Here is an 18465-nt window from a genome sequence, read left to right on the forward strand (position 1 = left end):
TGCTGTATCGCTACTCATTTCTCTGAATTATCATGATCTCTCCCTATCTCTACTTACTAATGCTTTTTGTTTGTTTTCTATACTTTCTCTATTTTACCTTGTTTTAATGACTTACTGTTCAGTGTAATCATTTACCGTTATTTTTACTGTGAAGCACTTTGGTGTACCCCCTGGTTTTAAACGTGCTATATAAATAAAATTGTATTGCATTGTACTGTAGTATGCTGTTGATTTTAGCAGAAAATCAAACCTTAATGTCAAACATCTTCAGTGTTGAGGGACTGCAGACAGTAACTGTAGAATGAGACAGTCCACAAGATTACTTGGTTTTCCTTTGAGAGCTTGTTTCTCATTTTTGCAAGCTTCATACAAGTTAACAGGATTGGAGCACAAAAGTGCACGGGCACAGGTGTGACTGCCTGCACTGGCATAACAGCGTGTTTTTATTTTTTAATGCATGAGTAAATCGCATTTTACCCATTCACTCTTCAGACTGTAGCTGCAAAAAAAGCTGACTCTCAAAATGTCTCAAACAATCAGTTATGACTGGCTGCAAAGCCTCACAATACTCAACTCTGCTTGCGCAAGCTTGAGTCCTGCTGTCACAGACACTAGTGAGAGTAATTTTGCTTATGTGGTTAAAACTGAAGCAACTGTGCCAACAAATGTGAATGTGCGGTCAGCTGTTTTCATTCAACCCTGTCTGGACCTTTTCTTGGCTTGATCTGGGCTGACCGTCTCTAAGTGTCCAAGTATGAGTGCTTCTCTGTCTGGCACAATAAAGACCACAATGATTGATAACTTCATTTAAAGTATACAAAAACATACCTATTCTTTTTTGTTCTCTTTTACTTTTATTATTTTAACTGTCATAATTTGTCTTTAATTAGCTGTGGTGTGAGAAAAAAATACAGCTACTTTGTTTTTAATGGCTGAAAAGTAGTTGTGTTCCTCTTCAATACCAAATGCACTTCTTTGTCTCATAAAACAATCCAACAAATTTGTTATATTTTTCCATGACACAGTGCAAGAGCCACAAAAAGATTGAAATATCTATTTAAGGTATTTACAACAGAAACAGTATCTTAAAAGTTTGTGGTGAGTATGTATTGCTATAGGTATAGATTTAACCTCCCCAAATGTAGAGTGATGCAAGGAGACTTTCAGTCAGCTCCTTTTCAGTCTACAGAAAAATACTGACTTGTTGTATTAGTCATTTCATAAATCTTAATGTCGTAAATAATCAATTTTCTATCATTAGCATTCCAAGTATGCTGCTCAGATTAGGCCTCCTACACTTTGCACCATTTTAGAACAGATCACAAGTTACTTCTTTCAAAAGTCCATCCATCCATTTGCGTCTCCTTTTCAGGGTCACGGGGGGTGCTGGAGCGTATCCCAGCTGTCATAGGGCGAGAGGCGGGGTACCCCCTGGACAGCTCGCCAGTCTGTCGCAGGGCCAACACACAGAGACAGACAATCATTCGCGTTCGCATTCACACCTATGGGCAATTTGGAATTATCAATTAACCTATCCCCACAAACTGCATGTCTTTGGACTGTGGGAGGAAGCCGGAGTACCTGGAGGGAACCCATGCAAACACGGGGAGAACATGCAAACTCCACACAGAAAGACCCCGGCCTGATGCTTTGCGCCAACAGTGCAAACCACGGTGCCACCGTGCTGCCAAGTGAATGTATAAATATGCTAATTTGTTACTAGGGAATGTACAGAAACACAGCTCTTCAACCTGGAGAAAGTGGGGACTGGCTGATAACCAGTTTGTCTGCTGTGTTGTGCATTTGCTCATTTTCTGTAATCTCCAGGTTTCTATTAGTAAAGGGTATGACTGTAAACCAAAGAGTTATGTGTTCTTTCATTCTGAGTTGTTCTTTCTGTTCCATTACCTGTACACTTCAGTTGCTTGAGTTGTGTATTATTATTCCTTACGTTAAATGGACACAGTTGCAAGTTGGAAAGAACCAACCGTTAGCAGTAGGTTGCAGTGGGTTGCTGGGGTAAATACGATCGACAGGTTAGCAAGTATCATTTGATGAATTGTTTCCAAAGTGAGTAGTAAAAATCCCACTGAACCTACAGTAAAGGCACAAAAACATTTGCAACAGCAAGCCCATCTTCAGTTCACCCAACTGAAGATGGAGGACATTTTAAATAAACTAACAAAGGAAAAAGGGCTAACGTTAAAGTTATCTAAAACTCAGAGCCAGTAGTCTCGGTGTGAGCAAAGAATCAAATCAGTTCTGAGAAAAATAAATGAATAAATGAGTAAGAAAGAAAAAAGGCTAGATGTCAGGTTATCTGGTGAAGACAAAGAATCGATTTATTATACTTTTGGTTAAAGAAAAAAAAAGAGCTGTTATTTTGTCCAATGTAAATCAGTGTATCACATGACAAGTTCCAGCTGCAGACCCCAGTGAACCTCCACCTCTAACCCACTTTGTTTCTTTCCACTGCTGCTTCTTTCTTTTTCAGTCTGTGTCTGAAGTGTCACATCTGCAACCGCACTGCAGCAGTATAGTGCTCTCTCTGTGAGTGTCTTTATAGTTTGATATCCTGCAAGTCCAACACAAGCAAATTTTGGGACAACATAACACGTCCAAACATTTTTATTAAAACTAAATAAATAAATAAAAACATTTTAAAAAGAACAAGGTGAAGAGGTCAGCTTTGAAACTAAAAAGCTAAATAGAGCCATCTTCACTGCAACAACAGAAGCAGACTGAGAACATGGCATGAATCTTTAAGTGAAATCATTCTGTGCTTAGTTTTATTATTATTGTTATTTATTTTTTTTTAGTTTTTTTACATCCTCGATGTTTTTGCATCCATGGTGACAACAACTACAATTTCAATTTCCAAATGATGAACTATTACTTCTTGATATGTAACATTTCTGTTTTCTGTATAAAGTATGAGGTAATTTTACTTTCATTACATGTAGATCTGTAGTTAATGTTACTACTGACTTCAGTGTTAAGCGGTGACTTAATTAACAGGCTAGTATTGACAGTCTGACCTTTATGTCATAGTAAAACCACAGCACTAGTAGCTACATGTAAAGAGTGTAGTATCTATTACAAGGGAGGAAAAGAAAAGAAATGACTTATTTAACATTTGGCTCATACATAGTTTTGGCCTACAAAGAATATTTCCAGTATAGTGTGCCTGTGTAAGAGTGCAAAATGCAAATGAGGAAAAAAATAATGGAAGGCATCCATGACAATTGTTATGTTTTTTTTGTGTTTTTTTACATTTTATCCTTAAAAATAAATTCTTGTAGGCACTTTTATGTAAAAAACCAACCAAACAAACAAACAAACAAAACTGATATGTGAAAACACATTTTCTGTTTAAATTAGGTATCATGCATGTTTGGGAAGCTAAAAGGTCACTTGAGTGGTCTTTCATCAAATGTGACTCAGACTCCAGTTTTGCATGGTGACTCTCCAACTTTATCAGTAGCTGATAGGCCAAGTATGAAAAGCAGCACACTGGCTGACCCGTTCTTTCCAAAGTATATATTGCCAGTCATCAGGGGAGCTAATATCAAAATATTTTTGGAAGTGGGTTGAACAGAAAATGGCTCCTAAGCTAAAAAAGAACCAATACTAGCTAACACTAGCTTTGTACCAAAAAAAGAGTCATGAATAAGTAGTGATGCAGTTATCGATGATAATATGCCAGTTTATAATGGAAATAACATCCTTAAGACTAATTTCTTATATTTGCAATGATCATTGCAAATATCTGGGGAATTTATACATATGTCCTGCCTTACTGGCTAAAAATATTGCTGTTACCAGTATAAAATATGCTAATTCTATATACCAGTCAACAATAACAAATTCTGATAATCAATTAAAAACTTAGGTAATCAATTAAGTAAAAATTCCAAATTTTGTTGGTTATAGCTCTTTGGATGTTTTGAGTGTTGGTCAGAAAAATGAGCAGCTGAAACCATCCTCTGGAAATGCCAATACATATTCAGTTAACCCTATTAAACAATCAATAGTTTAACCACCAACGACGACAAACGTTTTCTGAAGTCTTAAAGCTGATACAGATGCAAATGTTCAAACCACACACAAATGTACACACACAGACAGCGACACACCGCAATGGGGTCCTGGAATTGCGCTGCTACATTTAATTAAGAGTTTTAATTAAAAAGATGTAGTGGAGTGAATGTAACATCCTCTGCTGCCAGCGGCTAAGTAGTCCTCTTCCATACCGTTCCCAGGGATCTAATGAAACCATCCAGGATGCTGAGACACCGTCACCCTCTGTTAGTTTGCAATAGAGGAAGAATTAAGAAACTGATAACTCCCTTGCTTTCTCTTCTGAAGAGGAACAAAAGGTGGCTGGTGTCAAGAGATAAAACTGCCCCAAGAGTCTTGTAACATACGGTAATGTCCGCATTTATCTTATATACTGTAATGCAGAGATATACCACACACACATTAGACTGATGTGTAAAAGTGGTTTAATCTGAGCTGCATTTTCTGAAAACACCTCAACAAGGAGAGACTCTCAAAATACTAGTTATAATCACAGACAAAGACCCCATTTTATTGCAGCAATCAAGCCCTACTGTGCAGCACATTCTTTATTTTGATTACAGCTACAGTACTGCGGTAGGAATTGTGTCCTGCAGCTCAGGAGAACTGGCAGCACCAAGGTACCAAAATACACAGTACAAAAGATTCAACTTGAAAATTAAATTTTTGCAACAAGAACAGGAGTAATATAACCTGACCTGTTATTTAAGAAACAGAAAAGCCCCATGGAAAAAAATTATACATTTTATAAAATACAAATTAAACAGAAAAGTTGCAGCTCTCCATTTGCAATGCATGTCATATGATCAAGCTTTGTAAGAAATATATTACCGTAGTAAATATAGATACATGAATGGGTGTGCAGGTACATATGTGCAATCTGTGTGAACCATGAAACAGCATAAAAAGATTAGTCAACACTTAAAATTCTTTAATACAACTACCAGACCTAATTTATTCTGCATTTCTCTGCAATACACCCACAGAGAACTTGACTGAACCATCCAGTTTTCCAGTTTTTATTAGCTATGGAAGCAATAGTTTTAATGTAGAAGAGAAGCAATTTAATGGAGCTACTTTTTTTCTGGGGGAAAAAACACTGGAATGTCTTTTTTTCTCGTTTTAATTTTGGAAAAAAGTGCAACAAGTATCTTGTGGGAAAATTGCATTACAAAGTAAAGAACTCGAGTCACTTGGGGAAAACCAAGCCAGGCCATGCACTGCAGACTCTCCAGTTAGACATGCCAGGAGCAGACTGGAGGCAGATGTTGTAGGAGTGTTTAGCTTATTTTAGAGTTTAGAAATGTGTTAACATAGAATGTAGAACTATTGTAGAGACATTGACACTACCCTCAATATAATAAAGGCCTCACTGTGTCGTGAACTTAGGAGTAGATTGTAGGAGACCCCTCCCCCACTTGAACTGTGAAAGTAAAACAGAGAGGAGTTAATGCTGAGTGGAAATTCCCCAGAGAATGTTTGGGTGGGGGTCTCAACATTTGTAACTGGATAACTGTGGTCTGGAAGGGAGATGGGTTTTATGACCTAGGGAGTCACCTACACCTACAGTGTTTTAACTGTCACGCACACACATCCACACGCACACTCACACACGAGCACTCACATAGACACGTGCACGCGCACATGTAGGCATTCATGTGCTCGTGCATATAGACACAGACACAGAGTTTGCAGCACACCGTGGGGGGTTTTATGATAGCGTCGCCCCTACAAAACTGTGTTTCACAGACAAAGGAGTGAAGATTTGGAGAGGGACACACCGGCCTCGTCTTCCCTTCTAGAAGTGCATGCTTAAATGAAGATGAATAAAGATGAATAAAGGTTTTGTGAAATGACTACTGAGTTCCAGTGCCGTCTCTGGATGCCTCGACGAATAAAAGAACCGGGGTAAAACTGATTTCACAACAATGTCTGGACCACTTGAACTGCCTTTTCAATGTGGAGGAGCAATTCCTCTACTATGAGACCTTCCACTGACTGAACTCCTCACTCTATCTCCAAGAGTGAGCCCAGAGATGTCAAAATCATCACAGCGAAATGCAAATTGTGTCTGGGTGATAAGTATTTCCAGGCTGTGAAGTGCTCCACTTCAAACTGAAAAAGCACCTGCAAGTTAAGCATGGCTTAACACAACACTGCTGATGAGGCCTACTGAAGACAATAACAATGCAGGACCTATAGTTCAGACGCAGTCATGGCTAGCATTTAGTGTGGCTAAAATTGCCACTTCAAAGGAAACTGCTGGTTAAGTGATTTAGTAGATGCTTCTGCTCAACTGTCTATGCAATGAGGCAGTGTCAATACACTCATGACAGATGTACAGTTTTCTATGCCAAATGTAGAAAATGCATTTGCAACTTTGCAGCTGTGCTAATCCATCTATAAAGTGACATCATTTTGAACTACAATGCACACTTTTACATGTTTTATTATGAATTTTGTCTTCTAAGATTGTATAAATATATTTATGTCTGTGACAATCTAATCAATATTCAATTTGTCAATGTTGAAATCATTTGGTACATGGCCGATGACTAAATGGTCATAAATATGTTCAGTGTCACACAACAGCTCTTTGTAGGAAGTAGGACAGTAACAATATGAACCGTACACAGTTTACCTGCAGCAGGAGTTCAGACTAAATATTTTAAGACTCTGAGAAAGTAAGAAAAAAAATTAACTTATAAAAGCACATAGAAAAGGAGGGAGGGAGGCGATGCATTCAAATGTAATCTAATCTGTAACTAAGAATACCCTTGCTTTGTTGCACACATTGTACTGAACATTTTTTTAACCTTAAGTCAAAATTTTGTGATTTTAAAAGAGTGAGAGCTGCATCACTTATTTTTCACTTTCACTGAATTTAATGGACAAAGTTGGTTCACGTTTCACATCTGAAAATCTAGAGCAGACTCTGTGCTGATGACTGCCATCAGTCTAATGTCTATTCATAGTGGTAGGACACATTTGAATAATAAGGTCCATGATACAGTATGTGGCAGACGGCTCTGTAAGAAATTTGGCATAATGCATCAAATTAATTTGATAACTTGATGCATGCAGGAAAAAATATTTTCAAAACTAAGACTTAAAGTAGGATCTACAAACACACATTTGCTGTCCAGTGCTTTGTTAATTTGCCAAACAGCTAAACACTCACAAAAAACAGAAAAAAAAAAGAATATTTTCAATACTGAGTGTATGTCAGGGTGTGAGAGCACAAGCAATATATTTTTAGCCTTTGAGTACCCAGTGAGTCATGTGATCCCCTTCTTCTGACTGATCCCTCCTTCCTTTCCTTCTCTCCTGCGTGCATATCTGTGTATCTTAACCACAGTCCTCTCCCCTTTCTCTCTGTTTTTAGTCCCACAGACCTATTGATTAATTTCTTTTTTTATTATTATGATTATTTTTGTCAAATGGCTCAGCTGTCTCTTTATTGTCATCTCCTCACATATAGTACAGACTTTCGTCAAGCATGTGCCAGGTGAAAGAAGATAGAAGAAGATAAACCACCATCTCTAATTTGCTGGAAATGATTTCCAGATTCACAGCCCATCTCCTTATCACCATGCCATGCTCAAAACAATGCAATGAGCATACTGGGGTATCAATCAATACTTAAAAATTTTCTAAAATTTCTATATCAACAAAGCTGAAAGCACACAACCCCTGATTAGCTTGAGTGCCAAATTCTGTATTTTTTAAAGATACCAACCAATTGCATTGGTATTAATGAGTACCAATTCTCACTAAATCAATTGGTTTCAAATTTCAAAACATCTGAGTTAGAGGAAGAAAGACAGCGAGACAGTGTGATGTCACTCCTACAACATTTTCAAGTACAATGTTGGTGGTGTCAGCAAGGAGACAAAAGTAATCTCAGGGGTGGTTACACTTTTCAAAATGCAATGCAGACGACAGACTCTGCAACATAGCATTTTTGTACTGGCTACAGTAACACTTCTTTTGAAATCACCATGCTGTGCACATTTAAAGAACACGTTTTGTGAGATTGTATGTCTGAAAAAATAGTATGTAATCACAACCAATAATAGTATAACGTTACTATTTAGAACAGTCGTTCACAAACAGTGCCACATGACAGACATTGTCAGTGACCAAGGCAGTGTGCAAATGGTTGTAGATACATAACAAAATATATCAACTGGGAAGTATGGACTTATTTTGTAATATATAATTTATTGTTTTAAAACAAGAATATGATAATTGAGTATCATAACATTTAATGTTTGCAATTTAACTATTAGCAGTTAATTGATAGCACCATTAGCTGTCTGTTAAGTTATGATTAAGGCAGCGGCTAATTGCTATGACTAACAATAAATTAATAACATTAACATGGAGAAATGGGCATCAAATATTATCAATCCTGCCAGTATGTAGCCTTAATACAGGCTCCTGGTAATTTAACAGGATCACATTCTCTTTTGTCTAAAAACTGTCATGTTTCTCTGAAAGTACCAGAACGAAGGTGAGAAAAGTCTGCACCAAGTAGAAACAAAGGCAGTCTACCTTTCCAACTCTGTTTGATCAGCAATGACAATACTTTGGGGTTTTTTGCACTACCTAAAAGAATCTTAAATTTGTTTGTTTGTATTATGCTAATCTATATATTTTTTAACCAACTTTTAGTTTAATTTTTTTTGTCATTTTTCCTCTGTGATATCAAAACTGGCATTGAATATTAAGTATTTACTTGGATATCAGTATCGACAACCCAAGAGCACATCTTTTAAAAATTAAAAGTACAAACCAACACAACTAGGCAAGCTTTTAGCTATGAGAAATACAGAATGCACAAACACACACTTAAATACTGACTGACCATCTTCTCTATCTCACTCTGATTTTCTGTCTCTCTCCCTCTGCTTCCTTTCCTTTTCTTCCATTCTGTTTCTCCACTCTTATTCACTAACTCATCTGCTGCTCTAAATCAAATGCTGCATAATCAGGACTGCAGATTTTAGGAATCTGGCTGGTTCAATAGGCCCACCACATGTGTGCCTACTTAACTAGAAGCAGCAAACGCACACGCAGTGCCTTGATCTGCCTGCATTCCAGACACCAATCCTATCCTAAACCCCTTTCAATTATATATAATCACACACACACGCATGCACTTGCATACACAAACACAGAGAACAGAAGAGAGGAGTAGGGGGAAGGTCATGATCCTGCCAGAGAAAAGGGAATCAGAGTTGCAATTCTAGGGCTTATCGCGGAAAGAGGGTAAGTCCATATTTGACACGCCAGCATGCAGAGTATATAAACCTCTATATGAACACACATAAGAAAGAGGAAGGGCGAGTACGTATGCACTTCGAGACCCACGTGCACAAGTGGTGAGATAATTCTTTGCAGTATTTTTGGAAAATCTGTCCACGCAAGTGTCAAGACACTGATCCGTCTCCCAAGGTGTCTATTACAAACACTACACTCAGCAACGTGCAAAAGACTGTTAGGATATGGAGGAGAAGATAGAGATATGCTGCAATAGATAGATGGATTGACAGATAGAGCACATACTAACCTTCTTAGTTACTATTCAGTCAGTACTCACACATTTAAATATTACATTTTGGGTATGAATTCGATGAGCATTTTAATTTAAGACTTTAAGAACTGAGAAATAACTGAGTATAACACTAAACATTTAATGTGCACTGTGTAACATATAATAACATATAATATACATTTTATGGAAATAAACAGCACCAGTAAATGCATAATGAAAAATGTAGCAACAACAATCCAGGAGACTGTCGATCTAATATTGAGCATATTCTATCTGAGTGAGCACCTATGCCAAGTGGCTAGTTTTGGCATGTTTCAAATGGCAATATGTAGATCAACTTGTTATTATGATATTTCAAGAAAATCAGGTTGGTTGAGTCATTTGCTTACAGTTGAGTTACACAACACCAGGTGCTAGTGTTTTTTTCTTTTTCTTTTTTTTTGGTTGGTCGGTTTTTAGGTAGTATATCATCATCAGAGGACATCTTGCTCTCAGACATGCCCGGGGTTGTCTCATTCTTGTGCGCACTAGGGAATGCAAATGCATGGGGTTGCTATAGCAGTGATATTACAATATGACAGTCTTACATCATGTATAAGATACAAACTGGTATGGTTTTAAGTCAATGAATGTGAAGAGAAGTGATTGTCTGTAGTGTTTGCATGTCATCTGGAAATGATACAATTCTTGGATTTCCTTTGAAATGACTATCTAATAACAGTAGGCACCAATTTTAAATGTTATATATTGACAGCATGATATGGCAGCAAAACTGTCATTAAAAATTATGTGTCAATACTGTTTTGTGTTGCCTGTCTGCTACCTGCCTTTATGTAAACCAACAACATCCTGCACCTTTCCGTACGCCTTCCTGGTCGAAGAAGTGTAAAATATAACTTCTGTAGTCATCATCAAAGTATTTACTATTAGCTAACGATGACAAGTGGCTTGACTTGCGGACAAATGTTATAGAACTATTCCTTTAGTAAAAGGTAGTAGCAAACACTAAACACCTCACGAGACATAAAACACAATTATTGTCATACAATCAATAAACAACCAAAAGAAAAAGCACATATTCCCCAGAAATTGTTCCCCATCGCGTTTTATGGAACAATATTATTTTTGCAGATGGTTAAGTCTCAGCTCATTTTCAATACTTCATGCTCTATTTAATCTAATGTAATGATTCATAGTATATAAAATCACATTTTTGTAGTGTGGTTGTGAATAAGGACCACAAATCTTCAAATAAATGTTTTTTAATGAGCTCAGGAACACAGTATATCAAATATATATTTATTTTTTAAATGACAGCTGTCTGCACTGTCTGACATGGTAAACCGTCAATATCTAGTGAGGGATTCAAAATATTAATTAAAAATGCAAAACAGCTGGTTAAAGTTTATTCTGTCAACCCTGTGAGTTTACATACATGTTATTCTGAAAGAGCTGCTGGGTTCTTAATTTGTTAAACTTGTTTTATTAAACCAGAGATGGCAACAGCTGATGTCCTCTGTCCATTATCAAAGCTTTCTGCAACAGAAGTTATGAAAAACTTTTTTCACACTACACTATAACTCCTTACACCTTGCATGTTTGCAAAGGTGGTTATGTAAGGAAAACGTGTACTTGTTCTGATTCTGTAGGCGCAAGCAACCAGAAAAAGCTGCTGGGCCCTTAACTGACAATCTCAGGCTATTGTTAACAGAACAAGACCATGTCTTCAAAACACTGGCCCTGTACAGATTTTAGTAGCATTGTAGTGAAGTGGGCTTAATCCTGCTTCCAGAGACAATAGCAAACTGTGGCCACAAGATGGCAGTAATAAAGAGGACAGATGCAAATGGGCATGAAAATAAAAAAGAACTCAAAATAAATAAATAAACATGTCCTTTTTAAGATTTCATTAGACAGCTGCTACTTCCCTTGCTTGCTTAGTAAGTGATATGGTGACACAGACAGAATGAAAGCTACCATGGTGTCACTGATCCACTGGTTTCTTTAGTCCCGTTTTGAAATCTTGAGATGAGTGTTTTCACTGTCACCATCTTAGCTTAAGAAAACCAGATGTAACAAGCAAGAGCGGGACTTACTACATAAGTCATCTGCCAGTGACCATACTACAGATAATCCTGCATTTTGAAACACAGTATGACCAAGATTTACTAAGCAACAGACCACACATTTGATTCATCACAGTCAAAATATACACAAATATAACATGTGCACTCCAGTCAGTTTAATTTCAAGTAAATTATTGCAAACTAAATTGTAGTTTGGAAAGAATGGTTCACATATACAGGAATCTGACATTTTCTGTAGTAGACAGCAGTCACTGGTTATCACAAACAAGCACACTGCAACAAAATCTACTGGCTGATTGGAGAAATGGAACTGTAAAAGCACAACACATCACTGGATAGTAATCACAGATAGACTCTTAATGGCTCCTAGGTCACATATGTGGCTGCGCATGCATACATTTGTGAGCGTGTATGTTTGCATCCCAAGCCTGAGGCAACCAGGCCAGCAGCTACAATTACAGTGATGGATATGAAAGAACTGGGTCGGCTTCACAAGAGATCTGCCCTGGGACAACAAGACCAGCCAGAGCCCTGAATCAATAAGGAACACACTCACACGGACGCACATATGTACACACAAGGTTGTATGGGACAAACATTTGCATAGAAACTAGAGGGCAAATATGAAAGCCACAAAAAGGAGGGAGAACTGCACATCACAAAAAGTGCAACAGAACAATTACAGCATGACACATCACTTGACACGTATTCAGTTGTTTTTTTCTACAAACATAGAAAACATAACTATCCAAAATGCAGATGAGTCTCTTCCCTTCTGTGTGACTGTCTGTCAGTCACTCACTGAGTTTAATCAGACGCACACAAACATGTGTCCTAAAGCCTGTTTGAGAGTGAGCAATGCTCAGCTCATAGGTCAGTAACACTCAGGGAATGTTTCAGCTTGTGTTGTTGTATGTGCTTGAAAATGTTTGTGGTTCTTACCTCTGGCAGATAGCTTCTTAGTGTTGATGATTTTGGCAGCATACTCCTGACCAGATGAGATCTTTACGCACCTCCTGACCACAGAGAAGGCGCCCCTAAAATGGACATGCACACAAAAATACTTAGGGTTTTTATTCTCAACAGGTAAAAATAAGAGATATAATCCATACCAGTCAACATACAACAAAACAGGTTCAGAAAAATTGAGCTTAATTTTAAAAGACTAGCTTGAGTGAGCCTATGAATGTCAGCCAGATACCCTGAAAAAGGCTGCAAATATATCTGACTAAAATAATCTTGCTTTATTAAAAATCCAGCTGATGTTATAGTTAAGTTAATTAAACAATAGTGAAATTTCAATGTAAACTATTTAGTAGTACTAAGTCTCTCTCACACACCACACCTGCAGTACAGGTTCCCTAAACCGTCACACCCGTTAGCACCTGCAGACATGCCAACTAGCCTTCTTTTGTTTCAGTCACGTGCTGCTCTGGAGTTTCAGGCACATGTATGAAGATCAAAAAACTAGGTCAGCTATATTTGAAGAAGGAGAGGAGCAGAGTGCTGCATCTCTCATCTGTAAATGCAGCCAAGGAGTGGTCCACCTGCCTCAGATCTGCTCAGCACTGCAGCCATGCCTGCGGCTTTGCTACTCAAGCTTTTTCTCTGTCTTTCTATGCTTTTTCTTAACAATAAAATGTTCTCCTTCGTACCAAACCTCCTGTCTAATTCCATATAACATCAGAGACGTCAGTAAGAGTCAGTAAGAAGTAAGTAAGTATTGCCAAGATGATGCTGAGAATAGCCATTATCTCAAAAGAACTCTGGCCTTTCACTTAATTTAGTGCTAATTGTACATCATGTGATTTGATGAAATCAGTTTTACAAGAAAGAGCTGACTCTTGTCTTTGGTGTGTTTAATGACTGGCTGTTGAGTATATAGTGATGTGTACCATAAACATGTTATCTAACATCCTCTTGAGAGCGCAGCCTGCCACTAAAGCTTACCTCTAATTTATAGGGATTTGTTGAAGGAAATGATCATAGCATGACATGTTACATAAGAATTTTAGTTGACTGTCCAGTATGGTTAAGTCGCGTGGCACTATTGCACGCATATGTCAAGTGCATCTATACAGTCCTGCGGGACAAAATATACAGTAGCTGCAGAGTGAAACTGCCTGCAGTTACTAAATTCAGAGAAAATAAAAGGCAATAGCAGAAATGCGGTTCTGGGTTAAACACTGAACACTTTCCCATGATATTTTGGGTTCTTCAAAATATATAGTTCCAAATATAAATGTAATATACTGTTGGTCTCTGGTATGGACCATCTTATTGTGTAACTATGTAAAAATGCTTAACAAAGATGAAAATTGTCTTGGTGAAGAAATGCTCAGATAGGAGTTTCTATGTCACTGAAGTTCACAGAAGATAGTAAATGGATATAAGACTTCTACCATCAATGACAGGGCAGTGCTTTTGATTTAAAATGTATTTTTGTTATTGAACTGAAATGTTTATATGTATCATTCCAATCATCCCAATCACAACGCACTTTTTTTGCAAATGACGTCACCATTTTTTATATTACATTTTTTTTTCTTTACCTGAAAATTGATGTAAATCCAATTCATGGGTGTAACATAACACATACACACATACATACATACACATACATACATACATACACACATACATACATACATACATACATACAATACATACATACATACATACATACATCACATACATACATTTAACATATTCATACTACATAACATAATTACAACATCATTTATATAGATATTGTATGTTATATATATATATATATTATATATATATATATATAATAGTTGCATATTTATTTTTTTTTTTTTTTTTTTTTTTTTTTTTTTTTAATGCAGTCCAATAGATAAACTGTGACAGGCACGTGTGGTCCTTTAACAGCCAAATCTGAGTTGTTGTGGGGTTTTTGCCATATTCCCTTTACTAACTTGTCTAATGGAACGCTATCATTGTATTGTAAACAGACAGTAGAGAAATGTCTAATGCCTGTGTGGGTGAAACTGTGCTTAAAGTATCAGTGAGTTAAATGGTAATATGAAAGCAATACGGGTGCATTATTAATGCCAGATGGTGTAAGATGAATACTGCAGAGGATCATAATTGAAGGGAGCTGTGGCTTCGGTGGAGACTTGAAATCCAGGTTTCCTTTCGGTGATCAACTCTTCCAGTAAAAATACTCGGTGAGAGCTACTGGGAGGACATTCTTAAACAGTTTTTGCTGTCAGTAAAATTCAACGCTGGTTTCAGACATCTTGAACTGTGTACACTGACTACTGGGTGCTGACCAGACTGCAGGTCAGTCAGCTGCATGACCACAAACATACACACACATATATTTTCATATAAACTAAGCGAGCCACCTTAAAAACATATACATATGTGTGCACAGGTATGTAGGTACGTGGATCTTTCTTTCACACCTCTCGCTCTCTTTCAATGGTGAGGAATTCCCTGCCTGGGTCTAAGAGTGATCACGGTTCGGTTGCTTGGCTGTGGAGTGTGTCATCTCCATCTCGCCTACATGGTCTGCTGTCGCATTACTGAGTGTGTATTTCTGTCACGAGGGAAGAGGAGGAGGAGGAGGAGGGCTTTGGAATGGGTGGGGGGGGTCGAGGCAGAAAGGGAGGGGTGTTTTAGCAAATCTCAGGCTTTCACCCACAGTAATGCATCTTTCCCTGGTTTCGCTTTTCAAAGAAAAAAAAAAAGGTCCTCGCCCTGCTGTGGAACCTCTAAGGTCGAGGCATCAAAGACTGCACAGGATAGAGGCAGATGACGACACGCTCCATACGCGTCTTCTTTCGTAAGCACAAAACGTAAGCAAGGCTTCAGATGTTGGATTAAAACAAATAGGATCCCATCGCACAGGCCTGCATGATATACATCAGAGTGTTTTACCCCTCTGCATCAGGCTTCATCGCCGCACTTATCAGCAGCGCGCACAAGCACACTCACAAAAACACACTCAGCCTGAAATCCGCGTCCCTAAACCAAGGCGGCCTATTACATAACAAGCTGACATTTCAAAAGGGATGATGCCAGATGATTGAAACAAAAAGGAAGAAGAACGCGTTTCCTTACTTCCCCAGCTCCTCGAACAGCTGATATTCGTCAGTGAATCTCGTGCAGATCGTTAACGCCATCCTGAAGGAGGTGCCAAGGACTGTGCGGAGACGCGGATAAGGTGCACTCACAAACTGTATATACCACACACAGTCAGCACCGCCCGGTTTTGTCCTGAACCTGCAAACCAAACGAAGGGACTCATGCAGAGCTAAAGCGCATCATCGACAAGAGCTTTAGTGGAATGATTTCTGCGGCAGAAACGCAGCCTGCTAGAGCGTACTCAATCTGGAGGCGTTATCGTCAGCCGGTCCTTTATTTTCTTCACATCCAGCGGCTTGTTACAGCTCGTGGACGCAGCATTTTGTGTGTATGTCGGTTATCTCCTGTGTGTCCTGTGCTGTAAGTGTTGTCTTTCTGCACGCATCGTACGCCGCACTACCGCACCTACCCCCGGCTGTGCGCTCAGTCCCGCCCCTTTGCCTGCATCCTCACGCAAGCCACTGGCAAACAAAAATAACAACATTAATAAATGTAACGTTGTAAATATTAACAGCATTTGGATGCACGAGTATTTTTGGCGTGTCTGCAAAACCTTTCTGAAATTAAAAAATCGCGCAAATGAAATGTAAGGTCATACATAAGCTAGAAACTGAATCATCCCTTCTTCTGTTTTATTTACATTCTTGATTTATTGATGATTAATTGTGAAGCATCAGTGGCAAAACAGTTGTGACAGTGCTGGCAGATTATAGGAAAGTGAAGCTGATGGTTGGTTGGCATTTTGTTTCTATTTACATCCCACACAAGCCCTGCATAGGCATACAGAGCTAGAGGGTTCTGCACAGTATCACAGCTGATCCTAGGACTGCACTCTTCGATTCAGATATTGTAAGTGGAATTTGCTGAAGTCACTGTCTTAGTATGGGGGGCAACAAGTAGCAAAAACAATGCTGATAGATGCACATGCTGTGATTTAAGATAAGCAACAGCCTTCTAGTATTAAACAGACACAAACAAATTATACAACTAAGCAGAAGGACGCTTTCTGTGTTTACTCTGCACAGGTGCTATTTATAGGGCTGCTAACATGCTACTAGCTGCTAGCAGCCTTGACGGTACATGGGGGAAAGATGGCAGAGCTAATGTAATATAATGATTTATTTAACCACAGAGGTAACTAGGCAAACAAATCCAGAAATTCACTGAATTTAGATCTTTGGCGTGTTTATTGAGATGGTAATAAACACACCAAAAGGTCTAAATTCAGTTAGATAAGGCAAAGAACCAAACAGGTGGAAGTTCCACCTTCAGTTTTTTGGGTACTCACATCTCCACCAACCTCATCTGGACCCAGAACACCAGGTAAAGAAAGCCCTGCAGCGTTTGCACTTCCTCTGTGCCTTGAGGAAGAATAACCTGGACCAGAAGCTGCTGCTACCCAAAAAAAAGTCATTGGCTGCACCTCCCAGAAGCTGCTGTTTCAGGAAAACCAGGGTCATCACAGGTGACCCCGTGCATCCCACGCAACAGCTGTTTGACCTGCTGCCCTCTGGATGGCGCCTAAGGTCAATCAGGTCCCAAACCTCAACACTGGCAAACAGCTTCTTCCCTTGGACCACTCATAATGTCAGGAAAGACTATCCCCCCACACCCCACCCCTGGCCACCCACTCACTAATCTGAGCCATGATCTGAGTAACCCTCATCACTCAGGTCACTCACACACAGACTCAGACCGAGTCCATTGCACTACTTTCAAGTACTTTGTAAACTATCCTCTAATGCCTTTCTGTTGTGTGGCTTCCTCTTGTTTTGTATATATATTCCTCTTTTTTACATATTCTTGCTGTCTTGTTATTTATATGTTTTCTTTCCATGCACAGTTGGTGTAGAGCACTCAAAATTTTGTTGTACATCAGTGAAAATGTTAGACCTTTATCTTTAATAGTTTTAAGATAATCGCGTTCAAACATAGCCTGACATTTCAATGTTTGAAAAAGAGACCTGAAAGTGGGTTGTTATCTTTAAAAAATCATGAAAAGTATTTGATATATGAAACTAAAATTTTACAGTACTCATTATGTATGTTCACATTTTGATTCAACCATTCCTTCTCACTTATCCAATTCATATTCACTACCTTTCCAAAGTATATGCTAACACAAAGTATGAAGGAGCCAAGGATTGTACTATCTCCTAAGAGATAGCCTATCCCAACACTGAAACTGGAAAAACTAATATACGGATTGTTTTCAATGCTTCGAATGAAATTCTTTGCAGTCTCTTTTTGCCTGAAGCCTAGAACAGATGGATATCTCCAGATGTTTTGTTTCATTCCGTGAGATGCTCTGCTAGGCCTGGCCTTTGCTGCAGCCACTTTTAGCTGTAGCTTCTTTGTTAGTCTCTCTGGCTTTGTATGTAATAACCAAAAGCATCCATTTTATTTGTATTCTGCCAGGTTTCAGGCTTTTTGGTGTCACTGAGGTGACCAGTACTTTCCTTCTTTAAAAGAATGTATTGATTTGGCCACCCCTTTTCCTTTTTTCAGCCTGTTATTGGCCCTTCACTTCCATCCACATCTGTTTTGCTCTTATTGAGAATTCTAGTGAAAAATATCACGTGTTAGTTCAACACTTGGAATCAACTTCACTTCTTTGGAATTGGC

General features: G+C 38.4%; 1 protein-coding gene across 1 annotated transcript in view; it reads right to left on the reverse strand.

Annotated features, from left to right (window-relative positions):
* Positions 1 to 16283, reverse strand: part of camk2d2 (calcium/calmodulin-dependent protein kinase (CaM kinase) II delta 2) — a 45880-nt gene extending 29597 nt beyond the window's left edge. The window contains exons 1-2 of the mRNA XM_005942599.3: positions 15817 to 16283; positions 12670 to 12764 (exon numbers count right to left, since the gene is read on the reverse strand). Coding sequence (XP_005942661.1) covers positions 12670 to 12764; positions 15817 to 15878 — 157 coding nt within the window. The 5' untranslated portion in view covers positions 15879 to 16283. The remainder of the gene's footprint in view (positions 1 to 12669; positions 12765 to 15816) is intronic.
* Positions 16284 to 18465: the final 2182 nt, after the last annotated feature.

This window comes from Haplochromis burtoni, unplaced genomic scaffold (genome assembly GCF_018398535.1).
Source record: "Haplochromis burtoni strain Fernald_Lab_line unplaced genomic scaffold, NCSU_Asbu1 Contig_345, whole genome shotgun sequence".
NCBI classification, from domain to species: Eukaryota; Metazoa; Chordata; class Actinopteri; order Cichliformes; family Cichlidae; genus Haplochromis; species Haplochromis burtoni.